At 41.6% G+C, this 27,611-nt stretch overlaps 1 protein-coding gene across 1 annotated transcript in view; it reads left to right on the top strand.

Annotated features, from left to right (window-relative positions):
- Positions 1-251: 251 nt before the first annotated feature.
- LOC311113065 (uncharacterized protein) overlaps positions 252-27,611 on the top strand; it is a gene marked incomplete at its 5' end in the record, with an annotated part of 408,058 nt that continues 380,698 nt past the window's right edge. Inside the window, 2 exons of the mRNA XM_084156203.1 lie at positions 252-503; positions 684-759. Coding sequence (XP_084012329.1) covers positions 252-503; positions 684-759 — 328 coding nt within the window. The remainder of the gene's footprint in view (positions 504-683; positions 760-27,611) is intronic.

Here is a 27,611-nt window from a genome sequence, read left to right as displayed (position 1 = left end):
TTGCACTGTTTTGCAGCGCCTCAGAGCGAGGGTCTTTGGTGCGAGCGCTTCACTGTCGCTGTAGGACCAGTTTACCTCATTGTGCGTTGACGTTGCGTCGTCAGACACATAGGCTAGACATAATAGAGTTTGAGTGCCTGAATTTAAATCATTCTTGACGGACTGTACATGCAGATTGCACTTAGTTTTGCATGGTCAAGAAATAGTCAAAAGTTGCAGAAACCAGGGGATCACCTAAGTGCACGGAAAAAATGGAGAGAGAAGCGGCATCTTTGAAGCAGCAATATTGCAGCATAACTGTCATGAACGTTATCTCGTCTTTATTCTCTGTGGCGTCCCTTTCCTTTTGCATATTATTAAGTGTGCAAACATCAGAGATCACGGACAGGGTTCTGGATTTGGAAACTGGACATGGCGAGCAAATCTTTCACGGAGTCCCCAGCTTTTCCGTGGATCAGTTTAATTCATTGATTCAAGAGAGAGTGGATGAGCTCCTGTCACAGGTAAGCATCACACGTGCACTTGCTACCAATATGGCCTGGTTGGCAAATGACTGAACGCTTGTAGCCTATTATTATTTATTTAACAATATGAGTGTATTCCCTAATCTGTTTTAATCTTTAATCTAGCCTCTGCTTTTCAAGTTTAGGTAATGTAGCCTGATGTTTGTTTTACATTTACAGCGCTCCTATGAAAATTTCTCGAAGATACGGATTGCCCGACAAGTTAGCAATACTCCTGATTGCAACTGTCCCCCAGGTAAGAGCGCGTTTATTAATGAACTTTACCATCAGTGTGTTATTGAGTTTGTTTAACAATAGTGATAAAGTAGCCTATCATAAGGAGGCTATCCTATTGTAAGAATGCTATCATATATGCCTATCTAAATATTGTTTGTGCCCACTAAACCCATTTATGCTATAGACAATGCTTTCAACTGCATTGATTAAAAACATCACAGTCACAGGAGACATAAGACAACCATGGTGGTTTACATAGCCTATATGTTTATTAGCCAGCATGGGGCAATGATGTATAAATACTGAGAGGGTCTATTTTCAAACCATTTAATTCCTAGAGCAAATACCAGAAAATATAGTTAGCCTAATATGAAGCTCCCAAATGTGTTATTTTATGATGGGCTACAATTGCTTTTTGCTATGCATTTCAATTATGGGATGCGCAAAATGGGTAGAAGTTAAGTCAATATGCAGTATAGGCTATTGCCAGGTCCCAGAGGAGAGACTGTTCACTTTGGAGCATGATGTGACACTATTCTTGTCTTTCCTTCTGTGTTGATAGTTGAGGGGAGTCTGAAGGATGCAGACAGCTGAATCACTGCTACAGCAAACAGAATGTGTAGTGTTTAACGTCTATACATGGAAGCGCTGAGAAGTTGTGAGGAGTGGGCGGTGTCTCAAAGCCTGCTCAGTACTCTTGCATATTTTACCCTCTGATAGGTTACATAGCCTACAGTCATGCACATGTGCTGATAGTAGTCACACACAGAGCAAGGATGCAGACAACAGTAGACTCATTGTGTTCATGTAGACCACAACTATTCTTTAGCCATGAATAGCTCATCAGTGATTTGATATTTTTGTGTTAGATCTATACAGGCTAAGGGCAGGCATATCAATGTAAAATAAATAAAACCCTCACATATTCCTCAAAATAACCTACCCTTCTGTCTGGTATACCCCACTGTCTGTTTTAAGGATTCCTTTTTTCATGGTATTTATTACACTGTATAACCTTGATAAATCCACTGAAATAACCCATTTTCACCAGCAGATGGAAACACTTATTCTTGGAATACTGATCAAGATCCAAATAATCAGGGATTATATGTGGTTATGTGCTGTTGAGGAGATTATGTTGGGGCATTTTTGCTACACTGTCCTCGGTTTTATAGAATCAACAGAGGCACACTCTGGACACTGAAGGACATAATTTATAGTATGAAACAGGCCTTTGTCACACTTTTACTTTGTCTATGCAATTATTTTTTCTTGAACATTGCTCATTAAATTAATAACATTGTAATAGACATTGAACAATGTTGTATTAGGCTATTGGTTGCTGTGCCGTTAGAGAGCCCATATAATTGATTTGTTGATTGGAAAGAATGAGGAACATGAATGATGGATGGCTCTGCAACATGGGTCACATTATTAAGTGCACTTTTGTCCATCAGTCATATCTTACCTCATAAACACATGTTCATGATCAAGAAACTCAACCAGGAGGATAGATTAGATGAGGTAGTCTGACTATTCATTGTTGAGCTTTGCTCCTATAGACCCACAGGGTGTACATGCTTTTGTTCCAACTATATACTCATACACCTATTCAGATAATGAAGGGTTCGATGATTAGTTGAATTGGCAGTGTTTTAGTGCTAGTGTAAAGAACGTCACACTGCTGGCTAGCGAGTACCACTTCCTCCTGATTCGGCTCATACTGAGGCTCGAACCCAGAACCTCTGCCGCGCAAACACACGTGACCCCCTTACCCAGTCGCGCCATCGAAAAGCTATCTATTTGGCAGCGCAAGTGTGGACACTTCAGGCGGTGGAGTGAGTTTCACACATCCTCTTGTGCTACACTAGACTAGAACAAAAGCCTGTACACAATGGTTTCACCGTCGTTATCATATAAAGACACCAATGGAAATATTTCAATTGGGTTGTAAGAGTATGGTAGGGTGCAGTTTTGTACATTCTATAGCAAGTCCAGCTTTCACTATACTATTGCCAATACTTGCTTCGAAAGCCTCATTTTTTAAAACCAAGTGTCTCCTTTCTCTATCTGAATGGATTCACTCAACGTAATCCTTGCTATGGTCACAGCCTGTGGCTCAGGCACAGACTTTTTCAGGGGGAACCATAATGTATTTTTCACAGTCTGCCAGAGTTGATGGAGCGGAAGCTCAGATAGAGAGATGGGCCATAGCTTCAGGATAAAACATTTCAGGTTTAGCACACAAAGTAATCTGGGACCTTAAGTTTAAAGTGGAACTGATAGCGTTTTAACTATTTTCCAGATATGAAACAATCAGTAAAAAATATCAAATTCCCAGTTTATGCTACAAAATCAACTTTATAAGAGGTTTTAAAAAGAGGTTCTATATTTGACTCAACGTTCCATGATGTACACTAAGGCATTGTTGGCAGAATAGATGTATGCAGTTCAATGCATGATTAATATAATTCAAAAATACATTTCTTGTTAGTCCCAAAAATATTGCTATCAGGTTGTAAATCACAGCTGGCCTGGTACATCGTTTGCTGCCTCCATTCGGGATCCACTGTTTCAGTTTCAGTGACTCAATATTCTGGACAAAAACGGACGAAGATAACTAAAGACTGGGAATGTCAATACAATCAAACTAGCAAGGGCAATGATCACAAGTCAGTCATAACGTGGCTAATAAACTAGCATATCTATTTATGTAGCAAGCTAAAAACACGGAGCCTAACGTTAGCTAGATAGATAGATAGCTAGCTAGCTGCTAGGAGGATGTCATTTCATGCCATTGGACTTTTTCCCCTCATATTGTTTTTCATTGGCTATACACAACTAGAGATGCAGTTGTCATTTGGTTAGCTAGCAATAACTTTTGTTATCCAGTTAGCATATCTCTTGCATTCGCAAATTCAGAACAACTGATGAATTTACGAACGCGCAACAACCGCTGAATATGACCAGTGTCAGTAAACTTAGACAAAAAAAGTAATAGTTAGTCAGTAACGCCCTAGATAACATGTAAACAGCCTAACCAGCTCTGCTACGGCGAGTAAAATGGTCAGTGAGGTGTTCTCTCATTTGTGTCTGGAAGTAACTAGCTAGCAAGCTAGCCAACTTTAGCCAGTTAGCTTGGGTGCTTGGTTGGGACAAGCATGCATTGGCAGGCAAGCTGCAGAAGGACGAGGAGGCTACAATTCCCCATCGTTTATCAGTGCAATTTCGACGGCCAACTAGCCCGTGTGGCAAATGGCTTGTTTGTATAAAGGCCTACTATAGCTCTGATTGGCTATAGTGCACCGGTCTGTGTAGACTCCGGTCCTGGACAAGACAGATGTTTTTATTTGGTTTTATTTACTGCAGTGTCGATTAATTGTCCAAACTCATGGCCGCTTTCCCACTCTATATTGCTATTAAATTTTCACAAATGCTTTAGAATGTTATGGAAATACGTCAGAAAACGTTTTAAAAAGTGTCATATTCTTCCTGGGGTTGTATATGAACAGATTTTAATGAGATTTCTTGTTTCTAAAATGCTGTCAGTTCCACTTTAAATGCAACATTGTTTCACACACAAGTTATTTTCAAAGAGATGGCTAACAACAGCAAGCGCGCTGCAATAGTTCCACTCACCATATGATGATCATTTGAAACTTAACTTCTTGTTGAAAGTTATTCTTGAAAAGGGAGAAGGTAACAAATTAGCAACAACATCGTCTTTGATAACACCTGCTGCAGCCCCTGCAAACTAGCCGACAACAAAAGCTAGCTAGCTAGACCGTGGGAAAACTACTGCTCGCTATTGTGCAGTGACCTGTTTTCCTTCAAGAAGGCAGGTTCCATAAGTTTTTGTAAATAGGGCCCACCCATTAAGTCAAAATGTGATTGGTTGATTCCACTGTCACTCCAAAATGTTGCCCTAATACAGTTGAATGGCAGATGCCTTTATCTAGCTTCTGATGGCCTAGCCAAAGGCTGATTAGCTATATTTATCTCCCCAGAGACCAGCAAAGAAAAATCCTCATTGGATTTTTTTTCTTCTCTTCAGTGTTAACCCTTTCATTTCCAACAAAAAATGAAGAAATTAAATCAGAACATAATAGAAAATAATATGATTATTATTATATTATTGTAGTCATTATTTGATAAATCCTTAGCCCTTCTCTGAAGGCGTAGAAGGCCCCACTGTCTTTGGGTTAGTAATAATTTGTAGAGTGCCTCTATTTTCCCTCAGCATGCATTTCTTCACTATTTTGAATGTCTAAAGAATCCATATGTTGTTTTGAAATATGAACACAGAAATACTGGACATTTTGAACTCTTATTATGGGGGTGATTTGACATAATTACAATCATGCTCTCGACTCGGACTCGATTTGCCCTGGTCTTGGTCTTGAATCGGTCTCGCTTTACATGCAGCAAGCGGTGGTGCTTTGCTCTTGCGTTGTATATTCACACCCCACCTCTCTCAATCCCCCCTCAAACACCCCCTTCAATTTACGCTTCAAAAACCTTGGCAGCCAAACGCATGCCAAAGGCCTTAAGGAAAAGAACAACAGCATGTAATATGAATGTGCGGTGTATGACTGTTTTTCAGTTTTGCTTGTCAATGAAAGGGGTCAACGAAAGGGCATATTGCTACTTTAGCGTAACTCTGTAATTGATCATTACAGATATTTGTTCTGACTCTGCGTGTTAGAAAGTTTTTTCTCATCTGCTATCGCACATTAAAGCCTGGTGTATTTTGCAGTGGCAGTAGCAACACACACAAGGCTACACAGACACATGCCCAACATGTCAAACAGCCAGAGGAATCGCTCCCTCTCCACTCTCTGTGACGGGATAGGGTTACAAGCTAGCGCTTTTCCCTCCAAACTCTCCCAACCGGATGGCCTGATCGTTTGCGTTTTTGTCAATCTTCTTAGACATCGGCAGCAACTACTAAAACAGGTACAGTGGGGAAAAAAAGTATTTAGTCAGCCACCAATTGTGCAAGTTCTCCCACTTAAAAAGATGAGAGAGGCCTGTAATTTTCATCATAGGTACACGTCAAGTATGACAGACAAAATGATTTGCAAATTATGGTGGAAAATAAGTATTTGGTCGATAACAAAAGTTTCTCAATACTTTGTTATATACCCTTTGTTGGCAATGACACAGGTCAAACGTTTTCTGTAAGTCTTCACAAGGTTTTCACACACTGTTGCTGGTATTTTGGCCCATTCCTCCATGCAGATCTCCTCTAGAGCAGTGATGTTTTGGGGCTGTCGCTGGGCAACACAGACTTTCAACTCCCTCCAAAGATTTTCTATGGGGTTGAGATCTGGAGACTGGCTAGGCTACTCCAGGACCTTGAAATGCTTCTTACGAAGCCACTCCTTCGTTGCCCGGGCGGTGTGTTTGGGATCATTGTCATGCTGAAAGACCCAGCCACGTTTCATCTTCAATGCCCTTGCTGATGGAAGGAGGTTTTCACTCAAAATCTCACGATACATGGCCCCATTCATTCTTTCCTTTACACAGATCAGTCGTCCTGGTCCCTTTGCAGAAAAACAGCCCCGAAGCATGATGTTTCCACCCCCATGCTTCACAGTAGGTATGGTGTTCTTTGGATGCAACTCAGCATTCTTTGTCCTCCAAACACGACGAGTTGAGTTTTTACCAAAAAGTTATATTTTGGTTTCATCTGACCATATGACATTCTCCCAATCCTCTTCTGGATCATCCAAATGCACTCTAGCAAACTTCAGAGGGGCCTGGACATGTACTGGTTTAAGCAGGGGGACACGTCTGGCACTGCAGGATTTGAGTCCCTGGCGGCGTAGTGTGTTACTGATGGTAGGCTTTGTTACTTTGGTCCCAGCTCTCTGCAGGTCATTCACTAGGTCCCCCCGTGTGGTTCTGGGATTTTTGCTCACCGTTCTTGTGATCATTTTGACCCCACGGGGTGAGATCTTGCGTGGAGCCCCAGATCGAGGGAGATTATCAGTGGTCTTGTATGTCTTCTATTTCCTAATAATTGCTCCCACATTTGATTTCTTCAAACCAAGATGCTTACCTATTGCAGATTCAGTCTTCCCAGCCTGGTGCAGGTCTACAATTTTGTTTCTGGTGTCCTTTGACAGCTCTTTGGTCTTGGCCATAGCGGAGTTTGGAGTGTGACTGTTTGAGGTTGTGGACAGGTGTCTTTTATACTGATAACAAGTTCAAACAGGTGCCATTAATATAGGTAACGAGTGGAGGACAGAGGAGCCTCTTAAAGAAGAGGTTACAGGTCTGTGAGAGACAGAAATCTTGCTTGTTTGTTTGTAGGTGACCAAATACTTATTTTCCACCATAATTTGCAAATAAATTCATTAAAAATCCTACAATGTGATTTAATAAGTGGCAGGTCAGATTGAGCCATCTGTGTGGTTTGGTGCATGGAGGCGCATGCATGCATGCATTTGCTGTGTAATTACTGAGTGCAAGGTAAAGCTAAGCAGACTCCCAGCTAGCCACCAGAGACAGCTGCTTCTCATTAGCAGCAGGGCCGGGAGACATGTGCTGGAGTCTAGGACTACTGTGGGGGGGCATCCTGGACTGCAGTCTATAGTGGTGCCCCCTTTTTATAGTGTGGTCTGTCTGTCTGTGTGTGTGTGCATGTGCGTGCATGTGAACACGTGAAATGGAGGGACAGACAATGAGTGATAAAATAAACTTGTGTGTTTGTATGAATCCTATTTAATGTTTATGTTTGCAGAAAAAAAGCATCTGCATTCTGTAGTGGACAATAAGAGCCTCAATTTCACAATGAGTCTTGGCCTCACATTGTCATAAATGGCATTGGTGTCAGTATGACTGCCCACTCCAACAAGCTGAATAATTTGCTGTGTGTCAACTGAGGGGCTACATTGACTAATGGACATGTCTTATCTGTGAGACAAGGCCAGAATTCTAGAAATAGCACAGAGTGGCTTTACCTTTGACACTGCAATGACCTTGAGAGGTGGGGGGGACGGCCGACTTACTCTCCATCATTGACTGTACATTAGAGCATTCCCTCAGGTTAGAGAGGAAGAAAAGGCTGATAGCATGACTTATGAGCAATGTCACATTGCCAGACTGTACTGAAAATTTAAGCGCTGTAAAACTGTTCCCTGTAAATGTACAGCATTATATTGTAAGCTGTACATTTTACAGTGAAGTTCTCCTTGAAATTAAAACAATACATTTGTACATAAAATACATTTAATCAAATTGGTAACAACATTAACAACAAATTAACCACAGCATTGACAATAGAAGTAACCTTCCCGATAGCCATGATTGGCTGAGATAATGAGTGGGCTGGACATGCCGAGAGATGAGTTCGGATTGGTCTGCCATATAGCAAGCTTCTGTCTATTTGAGGTGGTCAGTATGTGTAGGCAATCCTGTCTATGTTTCGTGTAGTAGAACTGCATAAGTGTTGCTCTCCACTTTCTGGAGGACCGAGTTTTGAAATCAGTGGAATTAGAGTATTCTAAGGAGATGGAGAAACACCTGTCTGCGGATTACAACTTCAAACTAAGGGCAACCATGGCATCCGTGACAGGGAGAAGCATCCATCCATGATGTATACGGGTAAGATAGTCTAGCTAGCTACACTTTCAGATATTACAAGTTTTTAATTTTGACAGAAAGTCATTTTCATTTAAAGTTAAAGTGTACTGTTAGCTACATCAAATAAAATCAAATTGTATTTGTCACATGTGCCAAATACGACAGGTGTAGACCTTACAGTGAAATGCTTAGCCCTTAAGCCCTTAACAAACAATGCAGTTTTAAGAAAGAATACCTAAAAAGAAGAGAAAAAAACCCAATAGCGAGGCTATATACAGGGGGTACCGGTACCGAGTCAATGTGCGGGGGCACCGGTTAGTCGAGGTAATTGAGGTAATATGTACATGTAGGTAGAGTTATTAAAGTGACTATGCATACATAATAAACAGAGAGTAGCAGCACATTGGGGGGATGGGAGGGGGAGGGGGAGTGTGGGGGGCGGGAAATGCAAATAGTCTGGGTAGCCATTTGATTAGATGTTCAGGAGTCTTATGGCTTGGGGGTAGAAGCTGTTTAGAAGCCTCTTGGACCTAGACTTGGCGCTCCGGTACCGCTTGCCGTGTGGTAGCAGAGAGAACAGTCTATGACTAGGGTGGCTGGAGTCTTTGACAATTTTTAGGGCCTTCCTCTGACACCGCCTGGTATAGAGGTCCTGGATGGCAGGAAACTTGGCCCCAGTGATGTACTGGGCCGTACGCACAACCCTCTGTAGTGCCTTTCGGTCGGAGGCCGAGCAGTTGCCATACCAGGCAGTGATGCAACCAGTCAGGATGCTCTCGATGGTGCATCTGTAGAACCTTTTTGAGGATCTGAGGACCCATACAAATCTTTTCAGTCTCCTTAGGGGGAATAGGTTTTGTCGTGCCCTCTTCACGACTGTCTTGGTGTGCTTGGACCATGTTAGTTTGTTGAGAAAAAGTATTTGTCCAGTTCAAGGTGAGTAATCGCTGTTCTCATGTCCAGAAGCTGTTTTCGGTAATAAGAGACGAGAGCAGCAACATTATGTACAAAATAAGTTAAAAACAATGCGAAAAAACAAACAAAATAGCACGGTTGGTTAAGAGCCCATAAAACGGCAGCCATCCCCTCCGGCGCCATTATTGTAAAAACCTAGCTAGCTAACGTTAGCTGGCTGGCTCGCTAGCTAACGTTACGTGTCTGATCTTATTATTCGGATCTCAGAGCCATTTGCTTTGCTAGTTATAGCCTAATGTTAGCTGGTTGGTTAGCTACCTGCAGATTCATGCAGGGTAGTAATGTCATGAGTTGGGATTATGGTTAATTGTTTACCTAGCTAGTTAGCTACATGTCTTAACAAAAGACTCCACTATGCAAGTAACCATTTCAATAGAATGTCACTGCGACAACTGTTGATAGACGTTGCTGGTAAATTCTACTCCGATTTTAGAGCACTCTCATCTGAGTGTGCCAGAGGCACACAGAATAACTGATGAATTTACTAACGCTCAACACTCCAGTGTCAGTAAACGTTGGCAAAAACGCATAAATTGTTGCCAGCAGCATAGTTGCAGTCACCAACGCTCTGGATAACATAACAGCATAACCAGCTCTGCTAGGGCGAGTAAAATGGTCAGTGAGCTGTTCTCTTTTGTGCCTGGAAGTAGCCATCCCTGACATCCATGGAGAGCTCATGGTCTTGGCCATGGTGGAGAGTTTGGAATCTGATTGATTGATTGCTTCTGTGGATAGGTGTCTTATACAGGTAACAAGCTGAGATTATTATTATTGTCACTGTTCAAATAAACCTACCATAAAAATTATAGACTGATCATGTCTTTGTCAGTGGGCAAACGTACAAAATCAGCAAAATCGTACACATTTTTTTCCCTCACTGTACATAAGACCGAATCAAGGCAGTTGGTGACATTTGATTTGAAATCATCATATTATCAGCGAGATTTAAAAAGTACTTCCAGCTCACAGAATTTCTGTCATTTTCGAAATAAAAGTCCCCCACATAATAGTAGAAAGTGTCAATAACCATTCATGATATATGAAAAATAAATATTAACAATTATTCATATTTGTTCATATTTAAGTGACATTTGCATTAAATGTGGGTTTTAAAACATGTTCCAAGGTAAAATACAGTGGGGAAAAAAGTATTTAGTCAGCCACCAATTGTGCAAGTTCTCCCACTTAAAAAGATGAGAGAGGCCTGTAATTTTCATCATAGGTACACGCCAACTATGACAGACAAATTGAGGAAAAAAAATCCAGAAAATCACATTGTAGGATTTTTTATGAATTTATTTGCAAATTATGGTGGAAAATAAGTATTTGGTCACCTACAAACAAGCAAGATTTCTGGCTCTCACAGACCTGTAACTTCTTCTTTAAAGGCTCCTCTGTCCTCCACTCGTTACCTGTATTAATGCCACCAGTTTGAACTTGTTATCAGTATAAAAGACACCTGTCCACAACCTCAAACAGTCACACTCCAAACTCCACTATGGCCAAGACCAAAGAGCTGTCAAAGGACACCAGAAACAAAATTGTAGACCTGCACCAGGCTGGGAAGACTGAATCTGCAATAGGTAAGCAGCTTGGTTTGAAGAAATCAACTGTGGGAGCAATTATTAGGAAATGGAAGACATACAAGACCACTGATAATCTCCCTCGATCTGGGGCTCCACGCAAGATCTCACCCCGTGGGGTCAAAATGATCACAAGAACGGTGAGCAAAAATCCCAGAACCACACGGGGGGACCTAGTAAATGACCTGCAGAGAGCTGGGACCAAAGTAACAAAGCCTACCATCAGTAACACACTACGCTGCCAAGGACTCAAATCCTGCAGTGCAAGACGTGTCCCCCTGCTTAAGCCAGTACATGTCCAGGCCCCTCTGAAGTTTGCTAGAGTGCATTTGGATGATCCAGAAGAGGATTGGGAGAATGTCATATGGTCAGATGAAACCAAAATAGAACTTTTTGGAAAAAACTCAACTCGTCGTGTTTGGAGGACAAAGAATGCTGAGTTGCATCCAAAGAACACCATACCTACTGTGAAGCATAGGGGTGGAAACATCATGCTTCGGGGCTGTTTTTCTGCAAAGGGACCAGGACGACTGATCCGTGTAAAGGAAAGAATGAATGGGGCCATGTATCGTGAGATTTTGAGTGAAAACCTCCTTCCATCAGCAAGGGCATTGAAGATGAAACGTGGCTGGGTCTTTCAGCATGACAATGATCCCAAACACACCGCCCGGGCAACGAAGGAGTGGCTTCGTAAGAAGCATTTCAAGGTCCTGTAGTGGCCTAGCCAGTCTCCAGATCTCAACCCCATAGAAAATCTTTGGAGGGAGTTGAAAGTCTGTGTTGCCCAGCGACAGCCCCAAAACATCACTGCTCTAGAGGAGATCTGCATGGAGGAATGGGCCAAAATACCAGTAACAGTGTGTGAAAACCTTGTGAAGACTTACAGAAAACGTTTGACCTGTGTCATTGCCAACAAAGGGTATATAACAAAGTATTGAGAAACTTTTGTTATTGACCAAATACTTATTTTCCACCATAATTTGCAAATAAATTCATTAAAAATACTACAATGTGATTTTCTGGATTTTCTTTTCTCATTTTGTCTGTCATAGTTGACGTGTACCTATGATGAAAATTACAGGCCTCTCTCATCTTTTTAAGTGGGAGAACTTGCACAATTGGTGGCTGACTAAATACTTTTTTTCCCCACTGTAAATGCCCCCAATGCGAATCACTGTATATGGAATACATATTGGCTTAGAGCAATAACTATTCTGGGTGGCGCAGTAAAAGTATTGTAGGGAATAGTCAGTGGGGTCTGTAGAATGTATATATGGTGTCATTTCATGGGGCTTTGAATATACAGTGATGCTGGCCTTTTACTCCACCCATTCCATTGGCGGCCAAATCACATCACATGTACGCTTACTGCACCACAGAAAACCTACTAACTAAACAACACTGAATTAAAGGGTAACTACACAAAAAATCTAATTGTCTTAGATTTTTCCCAGACATGAAATGTCATCCCCTGATATGGTTTAAGCATTGTTGTGAACACAGAAAATCACATTTTGTTGTTTTTCTATTTAAAAAGTGTGAACCAACTGTGGGAAACCAGAAAACTGAATTTAGCAGACGCTTTTATCCAAAGCGACTTAGTCATGGGTGGTCCCGGGAATCAAACCCAATATCCTGGCATTGTAATGCTCTACCAAGATGCATGACAGGGCAGCTTTGTGAAGCCTCAATTTAATATTATTTATAAGGCCTTTATTAAGCGGTGCTTATGCCACCCTTTATAAAGCACAGGTTTAAGTCACATTTGACATTGGTGATTGGGAGACCCATGGGGCGGCGCACAATTGGCCCAGCGTCGTCCAGGGTAGGGGAGGGAATGGCAGGCAGGGATGTAGCTCAGTTGGTAGAGCATGGCGTTTGCAACGCCAGGGTTGTGGGTTCGATTCCCACGGGGGGCCAGTATAAAAATAAATAATGTAACTGTAAGTCGCTCTGGATAAGAGCGTCTGCTAAATGACTAAAATGTAAATGTCAATGTGATTATGTCACACAGTTATGCCACATTTATGAACCCTTTATAAAGCATGACATACGGTTATAGATGATTTGTAACACATATATGTTGTATTCATGAAGGCTCTGCCATTTCCTGGTTGCTAAAACTGTAATAGTTTGCCTAATTTCAATTTATGTGGAAAAAATAGCTAGTATAGTGTAGAGAATCATTTTATCTAATATTTTCCAAAACCAAAAAGAGTGTTGATTCATCTGTTTGAAGCTGGTGTACAAAACCCGAAAGTAAAAGACGCAAAAACTAAACTTAAGAACGGGAAGCATAGAAATAGCGCACATAGAACAGCGTCTTAGACTTGCTCTCAAGTAGAATGACTGATCTATAACTCACATTTTATTTGAATTTGGTCGGGTCGCCCAAAAAGTTACATACAAGACTTTAGATGTTGGTTGGCAATAAAGATACTTATAAACAAGTCAAGGTACCTGCCCAGCAGCTGCTGAAAATATTCTTCCACTTCATCGCCACTTCAAGAAGATATTTACTAAGATAGTCTGAGCTTCATGTGTCACACCCGACAGCATGAGGTTGGCTCCTGAAACTGATCATTTGAATACAGCTATTATTGTAAAGAAATACAGTAGGCTTCCAATTACAGTTAATAACAGTATTTTTCAGAATTTTATCCATAATGCAGTGCAATCTACAGCATTAATGCTGTATTTTACTGTGGAAATTAGAGAAAAGTCTTAGTGTGGGCTGCATATGAAAACAGACTGAAAGAAGTAAGAAGCCTAGGAAGGAGGGGAAAAGGACCTATCATGGCTGCCGTTGCAGGTCTCTCCATCCTTCTGTCGGACAGCTCTTGGCAGCACTCCTGAGAAAGTCATCTAGTCTGGAATAGTTGGAAAGTGGGAGAGATCATAGTTCTGGTCCCCGGGTCTTACCACGGTTACATGGAGGGGTTTCATCACCACAACACATGGCACACCCCCAATTGAATTAAGGAATTGCAATCTCGTTTGAGCTTTGCGACCAACACAATACATATTTTTTTAAAGGTTTTACTGTTGTGAATGTGCAACCTTGGAAGAAATACTATATAGGGGAATACCAGTCTAGCTTTATTTGAGATGCCGTAAGGCACTGTAGGATGGACTCAAAGAAGCTCTTAGTGTAGGAAGATCAGTGGAGTTCTTTGGTACTGTTAAAATGGAATAACTAAACTGTACATTCAAACTGGTGCAGTATTTCAGTTGATTCTGTATGTTCACTCAAGCGAGAGAGATTTGAATGAAGGGCTGCACAAAGGGAAGACGGGAGAGATTTTATTGAAAGCTCCAGAAAGTCCTTTTGCTCACTGCACTACCACTGAGCTACTTGTTCGGCTGTGGAAGAAAATGTCTGTCTGTCTGTCTGTCTGTCTGTCTGTCTGTCTGTCTGTCTGTCTGTCTGTCTGTCTGTCTGTCTGTCTGTCTGTCTGTCTGTCTGTCTGTCTGTCTGTCTGTCTGTCTGTCTGTCTGTCTGTCTGTCTGTCTGTCTGTCTGTCTGTCTGTGTCTGTGTCTGTGTGTGTCTGTGTGTGTCTGTGTGTGTCTGTGTGTGTGTGTGCATTGGCTACAGTTCCTACCCAAGATGGTTTATCATGTGTCCAATCTCCATGGCCCCTTCAAAGACCACTTGTCTCCCTGAAGACAAAAAGTCACCCCATGCACCTTCTGTTTTCCCCCCACGAGGTCCATCATCCCTGGGCCCGCCTGTACGTATCCTGGGCCTCTCTGATGGAGGTGGGTGGTGGATTTCACAAAGGAAAGCTCACCCACGCTACATCCGATGGGTGCTTTTTGACACTAGGGCAAGAAAGTTCCAGTCACCCCGCCCCTCTTCTCTCTGTTCTACGAGTTCAACTAGCCTGAGCTTACCCTCAATCCTACATACTATCACAATTTTTTTCATTAGTATTATTATTATTTCTTATTTTACCAGGTGAGTTGACTGAGAATACATTCTCATTTACAGCAACGCCCTGGGGAAAGGTAAAAAAACGTACAAAAAATACATAGTTAACACACAAAATATATAAGCAAGCAAAAAAACACTAACACAATAATACAAACATAAGCATAGAATCATAAGAAAAGCACATTCTTGCTCACACAGCTGTCTGAACTGCCTCAGAGCCACCAATTAATCAAATTTCAGTGAAATCTGTCGCCCATTCCACAAGCAAGGTGCAAAATAGCTAAAGGCAGATTTACCTAACTCTGTTGAGATCAAAGGGATCTCCAGAGTTAGCCATCCCCGAGACCATGTCTGATAGCTTGTATTTCTGTAGGTTAACCGACAAGTGAGTTACGGTGGTAGTTTATGCAAGAGGGCTTTATAAACAAAAACCATACAATGCATCGATCTACAAGACTCCAAAGAGGGCCAGCATACTTTCTGATACAGAGTGCAGTGATGTGTGCTGAAACTGTTGCCCGTAATAAAGCGGAATGCACTAAGATAAACTCAGTGGTAGAAAAAGTATCTAATTATACTTGAGTAAAAGTAAAGATACCTTTATAGAAAATGACTCAAGTAAAAGTGAAAGTCACCCAGTAAAATACTACTTGAGTAAAAGTCTAAAAGTATTTGGTTTCAAATATACTTAAGTATCAAAAGTAAATGTAATTGCTAAAATATACTTAAGTATCAAAAGTAAAAGTAAAAGTATAAATCATTTAAAATTTCTTATATTAAGCAAACCAGACGGCACAATTGTCTTGTTTTTTATTTATTTACGGATAGCCAGGGGCACACTCCAACACTCAGACATAATTTACAAACCAAGCATTTGTGTTTAGTGAGTCCACCAGATCAGAGGCAGAAGGGACGACCATGGATGTTCTCTTGATACAGTAAGTGCGTGAATTGGACAATTTTCCTGTCCTGTTAAGCATTCAAAATGTAACGAGTACTTTTGGGTGTCAGGGAAAATGTATGGAGTAAAAACTACATTATTTTCTTTAGGAATGTAGTGAAGTAAAAGTAGTCGAAAATATAAATAATAAAGTAAAGTACAGATACCCAAATAAACTACTTAAGTAGTACAAGAATGGAATTAAGAAATATATAAATATTAGGATGAGCAATGTCGGTGGCATTGACTAAAATATAGTAGAATACAGTATATACATATTAAATGAGTAAAGCATTATGTAAACATTATTAAAGTGACCAGTGATTCCATTTATATTTACATAGGGCAGCAGCCTATTTAACTCTCTGATGGCCTTGAGATAGAAGCTGTTTTTCAGTCTCTCGGTCCCAGCTTTGATGCACCTGTACTGACCTCGCCATCTGGATGATAGCGGGGTGAACAGGCCGTGGCTCGGGTGGTTGAGCCCCACCTGTTTTGAGCCCCACCTGTTTAGCTAAAAAATAAAAATAAAAATACGTTTTGTTTTTTTGGCCTGTTTTGCATGTTATTTTGGCATAAAAATACGTGTCACATATCAGTTTGCAAACAATCAACCAAAAATAAATATCAATGAGTTAATAAAGCCACATACTTTCTTGAGTAAGGCAGCTCCAAAATGCAGGTGTTTCAGCCTAGCTCAGTGCTTTCTGTTGTGATGGGGCAGCCAGCAGAAAATACAGAGCGTAGGGGTTGGTAATGTTCTCTAGTTGCGCCGTGATTGGCTCATTGTTCTGTCACTCATGGGGACACTACGTCACCGCAAAATCTACAGGGAGAGCTCGGAAATTCAAGCCCCTTGGGTGCTGCCATAGAGTTACATTAGAAGTGCCCATCCAAGAAGGCTCAAGGTCATTGGCCACAGATAAAATGATGTCAAATCACGTTATATGTACCGTAGCTATGATTGGACTGATCATGTCAACATCATACTTTCAAAATCTTAGCTAGCAAGCTAGCAGTCATCATCATGAATCAAGTTGACAATCTACTGACAAATCCTTATTACACAACAAGTTGTAAATTGCAAATTCAACAATGAGTGGTTTGGAAGGAATCAGTGGCTAACTGCAAGCAGTGCAATGCAATCACTAGCTTGCTGTTCAGTGGAGTGGGTGTGTGGTCCCAAGTCTGGGTTTAAGGGTCTCTTTTCCAAGCTTAAAAGGATAAACATTCAACATTTGCCATGCTGTCAATCCAGCATGATTTCTGCCGCGCTCAAAACAACTGGAACCTCTGAACTGGAAAATCTGACTTCAGTGAGTTCAAGACAACTGTTGAAAGCACCATAAATCCAGAGAATGCCAGACTTTGATGACAAAGTTTTATGACAATTTGCCACGAAGGACTGCCACGCCACCTTCCTGTTCAAGTGAGCACAGCACAACAACGTGAGTCCAGAAATGTCTTGTATGCTGCTGCATAAATGACGTAATATGCCAGAGAGGTATGTATACTGTAGCTAAGAAAGTAATACTAAGTGTATGATGTGTAGTAAGCTGTTAGTAGCCCATGTGCCTCACTCTGACTTGGTGGTGCACATTTAGCGTATAGCCTGTTTTAGATAAATGTCATCATCGAATATTGTAAGAGCTTTCATTGTCTGCTTATATGCTCTGCTGATAGCCAGGTGTAGAAGTGGTAAGTTGTTGGGACTGCTGTTGGGACTCTGCTGTTGGGACAGCTTTATGTAGGCCCTAATAGTTTGTGTCCACCTTTTGTCACGTTATAGTGCAAAAAATCATAACTGCCTGGAGGGCAGGCAGTGTGCCCCCGGTGATGCGTTGGGCAGACCGCACCACCCTCTGGAGAGCCCTGCGGTCAATTGTGGATCTGTAAAAGTTTGTGAGGGTCTCAAGGGCCAAGCCAAATTTCTTCAGCCTCCTGAGGTTGAAGAGGCTCTGTTGCGCCTTCTTCATCACACTGTCTGTGTGGGTGGACCATTTCAGATTGTCAATGATGTGTACACTGAGCAACTTGAAGCTTTTCACATTCTCCACTGTGGTCCCGTCGATGTGGATAGGGGCACCACTCCACCAGGGCCCTCACCTCCTCTCTGTAGGCTGTCTCGTCATTGTTGGTAATCAGGCCTACTACTGTTGTGTCGTCTGCAAACTTGATGATACAGTTGGAGGCGTGCATGGGTGAACAGGGAGTACAGGAGGGTGCTGAGCACGCACCCTTGTGGGCCCCTGCATTGAGGATCAGTGTAGTGGAGGTGCTGTTTCCTACCTTCACTACCTGGGGGTGGCCCGTCAGGAAGTCCATGACCCAGGTGCACAGGGTAGGGTTCAGACCCAGGGCCCAGAGCTTAATGATGAGCTTGGAGGGTACTATGTTGTTGAAGGCTGAGCTATAATCAATTAACAGCATTTTTACATAGGTATTCCTCTTGTCCAGATGGGATAGGGCAGTGTGCAGTGCGATGGCGATTGCATCGTCTGTGGATCTATTGGGGCGGTATGTAAATTGAAGTGGGTCTAGGGTGACAGGTAAGGTGGAGGTGATATGATCCTTAACTAGCCTCTCAAAGCACTTCATGATGACAGTCATGTAGTTCAGTTACCTTTGCTTTCTTGGGTACAGGAACAATGGTGGACATCTTGAAGCAAGTGGGGAAAGCAGACTGGGATAGGGAAAGATTGAAAAGGTCCGTAAACACTCCAGCCAACTCTGCTCATGCTCTATGAACACACCTAGGGATGCCGTTTGGGCTGGCAGCCTTGTGAGGATTAACACGCTTAAATGTCATACTCACGTCGGCCACGGAGAATGAGAGCCCACAGACCTTGGGAGTGGGCCGTGTCGGTGGCACTGTGCTATCCTCAAAGCTGGCGAAGAAGGTGTTTAGCTTGTCAGGGAGCAAGACGTCTGTGTCCTTGACGTAGCTGGTTTTCCCTTTGTGATCCATGATTGTCTGTAGACCCTGCCACATACGTCTCATGTCTGAGCCGTTGAATTGCGACTCCACTTTGTCTCTGTACAGACGTTTTGCCTGTTTGATTGCCTTACGGAGGGAATAACTGCACTGTTTTTTATATTCAGCCATATTCCCAGTCACCTTGCCATGGTTAAATGTGGTGGTTCGCTCTTTCAGTTTTGCGCAAATGCTGCCATCCATCCACGGTTTCTGATTTGGGTAGGTTTTAATAGTCATAGTGGGAACAACATCCCCTATACACTTCCTGATGAACTCAGTCACCGTGTCCGTGTATACGTCAATGTTATTCTCAGAGGCTACCCAGAACACATCCCAGTCCACGTGATCAAAACAATCTTGAAGCATGAATTCCGATTGGTCAGACCAGCGTTGAATAGACCTTAGCACGGGAACTTCCTGTTTGTTTCTGCCTATAGGAAGGGAGGAGCAAAATGGAGTAGTGATCTGATTTACCGAAGGGAGGGCGGAGGAGGGCCTTGTAGGCATCCCGGAAGGGGGAGTAGCAGTGGTCGAGTGTTTTACCAGAGCAAGTACTACAGTCAATGTGTTGATAGAACTTCGGTAGTATTTTCCTCAAATTTGCTTTGTTAAAATCCCCAGCTACAATAAATGCGGCCTCAGGATATGTGGTTTCCAGTTTGCATTAAGTCCAGTGTAGTTCCTTGAGGGCTTTCGTGGTATCGGCTTGAGGGGGAATATACACGGCTGTGACTACAACCGAAGAGAATTCTCTTGGGAGATAATACGGTCAGCATTTGATTGTGAGGTATTCTAGGTCGGGTGAACGAAAGGACTTGAGTTTCTGTATGTTATCACAATCACACCATGAGTAGATAATCATGAAACATACACCATCGCCTTTCTTCTTCCCGGAGAGTTCTTTATTCCTGTCATGATTAGCCATGATTCCGTGAAACAGAGTATGTTGCAGTCTCTGATGTCTCTCTGGAAGAAGATCCTCGCCCTGAGCTCGTCTACTTTACATTTACATTTTAGTCATTTAGCAGACACTCTTTTTTTTTCATACCCCCCATGGGAATCGAACCCACAACCCTGGCGTTGCAAACGCCATGCTCTACCAACTGAGCTACATCCCCTGCCGGCCAAACCCTCCCCTACCCTAGATGATGCTGGGCCAATTGTGCGCCGCCCCATGGGTCTCCCGGTCGTGGCCGGCTACGACAGAGCCTTTATTGTCCAAATACTGAACATTAGCGAGTAATATACTCGGAAGCGGTGGATGGTGTGCACGCCTCCTGAGTCAACTAGAAGTCCACTCCGAATAACTCTTCTCCGCCGGCGGCGTCTTGGAGCAGCCTCTGGGATAAGTTCAATTGCCCTGGGGGGTACGAACAAAGGATCCAATTCGGAAAAGTCGTATTCCTGGTTGTAATGCTGGTGAGTTACCGCCAATCTGATATCCAAAAGTTATTTTGAGCTGTATGTAATAACACAAAAAAAATTCTGGGCTAATAATGTAAGAAATAATACACCAAAAAACAAAATACTGCAAAGTCTGTCGGCGCCATCTTACTCCTGTTCTGTTAAGTTTATCTGGTTAAACCTTGTTTTTACCCATTAACGCTAAAGCGAAATGTTTTGCCCATGGCCTTCCCCTCACAACTCATTGAAATGATTTCTATTTTAAGGATTCATTTATGAACATGTAATCTGTTTGATTGCAAATCTGGTCCTCATTAGCACCATTTTAATGGCAATGTCCCTCCTGCTTGCTTGAATGGAATTGAATGATTTATTTAGCATAATGACCTGTATTCAAACTAAAATGAGCCAGTGCTCTTCCGCTGTAGAACCAACTCTGTTCTCTGTAAATGTCAGTTTACGGAATGTCATGTACTTTCTGGATTTGCTGCCAATCAAGCTACATTGGCATGACTCTAGATGACAATATGGAAGAAATACATACTACTTGAGGTACTACGACTTTGTCTGATCTTAAGAAGTTAAACCCCTTCTACAGAATGCAATTCACATTTCCGGTCATTACTAAAACACAGACTGCTTTTCCAGTATCTGTCATCCATTTCTGATGCTCGTGAACTGCATCATGCCGGTTTGTTCACATCACGTCAATGCAGAGCCCTAGAATGGCATCACAGCCCTAGGCATTACCTACATGACCAAGCCCCTTCCTACTCTCCCTTGTTCCCCTCAGCCTCTGGCTTAGCGCCCCATGCCTTTTTAGCCTTGCAGACACAGGCAGGCACAGATGCTGCAGATCTGCACTCTGTCAGCCTAACAGTCACTAGAAATAAAATGGGCTGGTGAGTAAAATAATATATATGTGACATGGTATGAAGCTAAACTGTTGCAGGTATGTATCTCACACGCAATCTGTGGTCGACACGTCACACGACGTATTGAAACTCCCAAAGAAAAAGGAAAACTCAACCTTGACATACAGTGTATGCTCATATCATATATGCTAATGCTCATACCGTAGTTCAGATGTGACTTGAATGTGGCAGTTATGATGTGTTCTCCATTTAATGCCAGGTTCTCCCTTTATTGTGGACAAGAGCAGAGAATAGCCTTCTTTGATAGATACATACCTGACCTGCAATGACACCTTAAAGCAATTTGTTTTAACTTGCAGTGTGTAGAGACAATCCTTAGCATCTGGGAATTGTGCTTGTACACTCTTAGAAAAAAGGGTTCCAAAAGGATTCTTCGGCTGTCCCCATAGGATAATCCTTTTTGGTTCAAGGTAGAACCCTTTCGGTTCCAGGTAGAACCCTTTTGGGTTCTACCTGGAACCGAAAGGGTTCTACCTGCATCCAAAAAGGGTTATTCAAAGGATTCTCCTATGGGGACAGCCGAAGAACCTTTAAGATTCTATATAGCAAGAGTGTAAGGTCAGGGATGAGTTGGAACAGTTCGTAACATGTCAATGAGACAGAGGTCGGGTCAAGCTAGGTGAACGTAGGGGTTCAACTGTCTTTTCTCTGAATTAATGAATGGACTAAGCCAGGAGTCTTTGCAACAGGAGTGTGAGAATGTTGTAATACACTTTGAAATAATACGAGGACAGGTTTGGAATAATTTTCAGAACCGTTCAGGAACCTCTTTGTTGCTGTTGTTTGGAATGTCGACTGAAGTCATCCAAGACACACTTGTGTAAAACAACATTTTTATCATACATTTTCAATTTGTTTACATTGGGTAGTGGAAGTAGAATAATTAGAGCTGACGTATCTGACAGTCCATTTTCAATTTAAAAACCATTAGTCTCAATAAAAACTCTCCGACTCATCCAAGGACAACATTGGAGCGGACGATGTTTCAAAGTGAAAAAATGAAGAGAACTAATTAGTTTTGCTCAGCCATTGGCCTAGGGATGTCTGCTCCCAGACTCCCCTTGGGCTGTGTGACGTCAACCTCAAAGGGAAGATATTGAATCAGACCGTTGGCCTTTCCTGCCAACGATGCCTTGTGGCTAGACTGTGATGATCTGTGTCTTGGCTAAGCCCACCCGAGGCTGCACTCTTCTAATCAGCTCTTCCTCTACCAAGCTGTGTTAAATGTGATGTAAAATCATGCAGTGTATGTAAAAGACTAATAAACACATGTAAAGGCTCACAATCTCTAACATACACACTCTTGCAAAGTCAAAAGCACACATGCATGCTCAGATCTATGCATATATGCACTAATGCTATGCCTATAGCTTCTAGATATCACATTTACATTTAAGTCATTTAGCAGACGATCTTATCCAGAGCAACTTACAGTTAGTGCATTCATTTTAAGATAACTAGGTGGGACAGCCACATATCACAGTCGTAGTAAGTACATTTTTCCTCAATAAAGTATCTATCAGCAAAGTCAGAGATAGTAAGGGGGAACAAAGTCAAGTGCGATTGTTAGTTCACAAAAGGCTTTTTTCCCCTCTTTTTATTTTATTTTCTTATATTTAAAAAATATATGTTTTTAACTCGACCGATAGATTGTGGGAACGGTTCAGTTCCTCTGTTAGGTTCACTTGTTTTCATGAGAAACAGAAAAATGTGGACATGCCATATCGTGGTCCTCTGTAGCTCAGCTGGTAGAGCACAGCGCTTGTAACGCCAAGGTAGTGGGTTCGATCCCCGGGACCACCCATACACAAAAAAAATTATGCACGCATGACTGTAAGTCGCTTTGGATAAAAGCGTCTGCTAAATGGCATATTAATAATATTGATTGTTTGGAAATAATCTTCAACCTAACCTCAAGCTGTTACTCAATGTGTCCAGAAGTCATGGAATAGTAATATAGCTTGCAAGGTACAATTTTCAGAAATTCTAGGAGGTTTGAATATGTATTCTTGTTTGTGCACTGTACAGAATTGTGTCGTGAATGTGCTCTCAAATCGAATCTTTCATTGATCAATGTTTATTTAATGCTTCAGTGTATCAACCATATGATATGCCAACACAGTGACTTTGTTATTTTTTAGTAGGCCTGTAAGAGATGTCTCGAGGGTTACCTCAAAGATGTCTAACATTGGGTTGCCAGGTGGCAAATTACTCAGTCTAATGCAAGGTGTGCCTGCAACCCTTCTGTGTCAGTGTCAGATAAGGTTCAACGGTTGTGACCCCATGACCATAGAGGTGCCTCATGGTCCATGGTAGCGTGATACCTGCTAATGGCCCTTGCACTTGTATCTGATGGAGCAAAGGGTGAAAACAGCTGTGTAAGCTGCAGCTAGGTCAGGAATACCCACGGCGAGAGTGGTAACCCTTCGCTTTAATTTAATTGGACAGTCATTTGATATGGGCTGAGCTGTCTAGACGGCTGGTAAATTGAAATTTCGACGGCTTGATAAATGTTCCAATGCTCCGTATGGTGGCCCGAAAATAGTATGTCTAATTTCCGGTCTCGTTTAGCATGAATAATGCTGCTCTAGCAAGTCCTTGTGGCTTTTTATATCTTATAGAAGACAATAAATATAAATGCACGCTTGGAATATCAGTGTGTGTTATATTATAGTGGTAGTGATTGGTATAAAAGAGGACAGACATAGAAGATTATATCAGTTAATGAAGCAATCCATCTGGAAACAAGTTTGTAGGCTAGGCTATATTTTAGATAACATGAAACATGTTGTAATTAATATATTTTTTCTCCCATAGAAACTTTTGTAGTATCTCAGACGGAGTGTGCCTACTTTGAGTAGCCTATACTCTATCATTCTCCAAACTCAGACAAGAACACAATGCATACCTCCATTACTAATCATTACCCCTATCTCGTAGCCAACTGGTGGAAACATGCTAACAGCTAGGGAGGTGTTCTTTTGAGGCATGGACTCATTGGATCTATCAAAGCAGCCCTATATCTCCCGACTTTTGACCTGTCACTCCATCACAACTACACACTTCCAGTGGTGCCTGGGAGCTGATTAATATGCATCATCTCTCCAGAGCTACACTGCCATTTGGCAATGGATTCTTATCTCACCACAGAGAGAAATCGACTTTCTCGACAGGCCTTAAAGAGAGGCTGAACTTGCTGATTCCGCCTTGATTTTCCTCCTTCTCATTAAGAAATGCGACTGAAAAGACGAGATTTGTGTCTTGGAGGCGTGCCTTGATGTGGGTGATTCTTGTTTGTCTTCACACACTGTGAAGCGTTTGTACATTCACTCTGGCATAACAGTAACACAGTTACAGTCACTCACCTGTCTAGATACCTTGAAAACAGTCTAACCAGCTCTGTTAGGGTTCCGTCATTTGTGTCTGGAAGTAGCTAGCAAGTTAGCTAACTTTAGCCAATTAGCTTCAGCTGGTGTGCAACCATGGAAAGTTAGTTTGATGTTGGATATCTCGATGGGGCTAGTTAATAAATAAATTACACAATGTACAACAGGACACACCCAATATTTTCATGTTGCATACCTTTTAGTTTTCTCATTAAATGCTTTCAATATTTTATATGAATATTAACAATTTATAGTTGATTTTAGTTTTTTCAGTCATTGAAATGTGGAGCTATTGAAATGTGAAAATATTGTTTCAATGTACATTGTCACATTTTTGGACGGTACCTTACTAGCCCCATAGAGATATCCAACATCGAACTCATTTTTTTTTGTTATTTCTTTAATTTGTACCTTTATTTTAGGCCGTTTTCAACCACGAAAGTTGATTTCCATGTTCAGAACCTCTTTAAAGCCCCAGTGCAGTCAAAATTAAGTTTTTCCTGTGTTTTCTATCCTATTGTATAACAGCTGACAAGACTAACACTATAAAAGTGTGAAAAAATGTGATCAGTATTATTTTCTGATAGTTGCTGGTTGAAAATACAATTTACATAGGACCTTCTAATCAGCAGGTTTTGCATGGGTGCCTGGTGACATAACCAGGCGGTATAAGTTAATAGACCAATAAGAAAGAGAGTTCCAAACCTCTCTGGCAATAACAGCTAGTTTTCAGGTTACATATCCCTCCTATTAGGCCCCTCCAATTAGGCCCCTCACTCAGACCACTCCCAGACAGTCCTAGCAAAATTATTTCATTTTTATAATTTTAATAGAAAATTATTACAGTAAGGTAATTAAGTAGTTGTTACCCACAAATTATTTTATACTGAGATAACAAAAAAGGCTACATTGGGCCTTTTAAGTTATAAAAGCAGCGAAGGACAGAACAAGACACGCCCACCACACAGTAAAATGTGTTAATCCAGTATGCATTATTCATGGTTTTGTAGAATTAAGCACACTGTTTTTGAGATTATTTATCCTTCAGCACCTCCAGGGAGATGCTTTAATTATATTTTGGGTAACTGCTGATTTCTGGGAATGGGTAATCATTAAAAAAACGTAAAACATTACACACAGGATCAACAGACATGTTGAATTCCATGTAGTAGTCCTGTGCTCTTGTGGACTCATTTGCTTTATGGGAAATTCTTGGAACGCTTCTTCAGTTTACAAGCAACTGTCACATGTTTTGCAGGAGGTGAACAGGTTGTAAGGGATCAATCCCATATGCTACTCGACATACCTATATGTACAACTGTTTCCAATTATCCTCATAGGACATACATTATCAATGATTATACTGTAATTAATTACAATTGTGACACTTCAATGTATAATAAAGGTATACTTCTAATACTTCCTTTAATCCCTGACATTACTGGACTGCTCGTTGTAATCTTTGGCTTTTTAAACATACTTGCCAGAATGCCTTAAAATGTAGTGTAAATCAGAGCTAGTACCCATGAGAGAACACAGATTAGCACTCCAAGAATTGTGAGCTGGAGGATCAATAAAGCAGATTGAGCGGTTAGATTATAATGTGAACAAAATATACAATGGGAGGGGAGTGAGTACCTTCTTTGTATGCTTTGTTAGACAGAGTAGAGATAGTGGGAAAGTGCGTCAAACGGGCAGTGGGCCTGATTCGAACCCACGTCAACACTGAGAGATACAGCATGTGTGCTGTAGGCGGTGGCACTGAACGCTAGACCACCTAGGCCATGGGAGTCAATGCTTTTAGAGGCCATCATGAGTTGAGGCAGTTCTTTCCTGCTGTCCATGTGCAGATGGAGGCCAACAGAACTCAAGGGCAGCTGGATATCAGTTTATCTGCTCTTTAACGCATGTCAATGGTGTAAAGCTGTCAGAGTGGAGCGGGCATGTCTGCTGAAGCCTGGTGATTAGAGTGACAGTTGTATAGGGCCAACCTTCCCCTTTCCATTCATCAAGATAATGGATCAGGGGTGTAGGCATGGGTGGGCCATCCAATCAGATTGAGCAAAAAATAATACATTATTTTTGACAAAAATAGTCAAAATCAAGGTATCATTATTGTTTATTAATCAATATAATATTACATCATTAAAAAACAAAACAGTACAATACAGTTGAGGACAATAAATATATTTATTGAATACCTCATCTTATTCGTTATAGAAAGTATATATTTTTTTTATGAAATTGTGTTGTCCATATCGTCTGACAATGGTCAAACAAAAGTGAAACTGCACTCCCTGCTTTCACTTGATGTTAGCATTGTCTGACTATCAGTCCTTTGATTTCAGAAACTCTCATTTGTAGGCTGCTGAAGTCAAACAGAGGGAATAGACATAATGTCTGTATTGCTCCAAATGTCAGACCCAATAAGACTATGGGGTTAGTGGGAGTTTCCTCTATCTCTCCACTCAGGGGGACTAGGGAATAACACTACATAACTCAATGAAACTCAAGAGTTAAACCAAAGATGCTCTGGGCCATATGGACTCCCAGAGGAATGTAGTCATTCCAAGGCACCTTTACGTGTGAAGTTCATACCGATAAATCTAAGTTGGTCAGTCATGGATTGAGTTGCTATTGCTAAGTTTGTGATGTTTATTATTTAATGTATTGTAAAGTTGTTATTGTTCTACATACCAATGTAAAGGTGTAATTGTTATCTTTTAGACAAATCATACATTTCCATATTAAAGCTGTGAATGCATTAAATGGAAATTTGATCATTTCAGTAACTTGTTTTAATTGTTTAGGATATCTGGCCATATTAGCTAATTTTATATGATAGCTTTCAACTCTTTTGGTTTGTATAATAACCCCAAGGTGCAATTTTCGTCACAGTCAAAGCTGACTGGATATTACTGGCAACCTCTAAATCTCCATTACACTGAGGTGTTGGGCTTGGAGATGTATGTGGTTGGTAGACCCCAAGGCTGTGTTTTAACAGGCAGGAAAGACAGCAAGGCGATATCAGTGGCTCGGATATGAAGCTACCTCGGCGAGGTGCTGCCTGAGGCAGGGCTGGAAGGCTGATGAAGGGAGCCTCTCCCTTCTTTAACGCCCATAGTGACAGTATGCCAATGCTGCAA

The sequence above is a fragment of the Coregonus lavaretus genome (assembly GCF_964263955.1).
Source record: "Coregonus lavaretus genome assembly, chromosome: 39".
Lineage (NCBI taxonomy): Eukaryota > Metazoa > Chordata > Actinopteri > Salmoniformes > Salmonidae > Coregonus > Coregonus lavaretus.
Note: the sequence above shows the minus strand (reverse complement) of the source record. Positions and strands in the feature narration are given on the sequence as shown.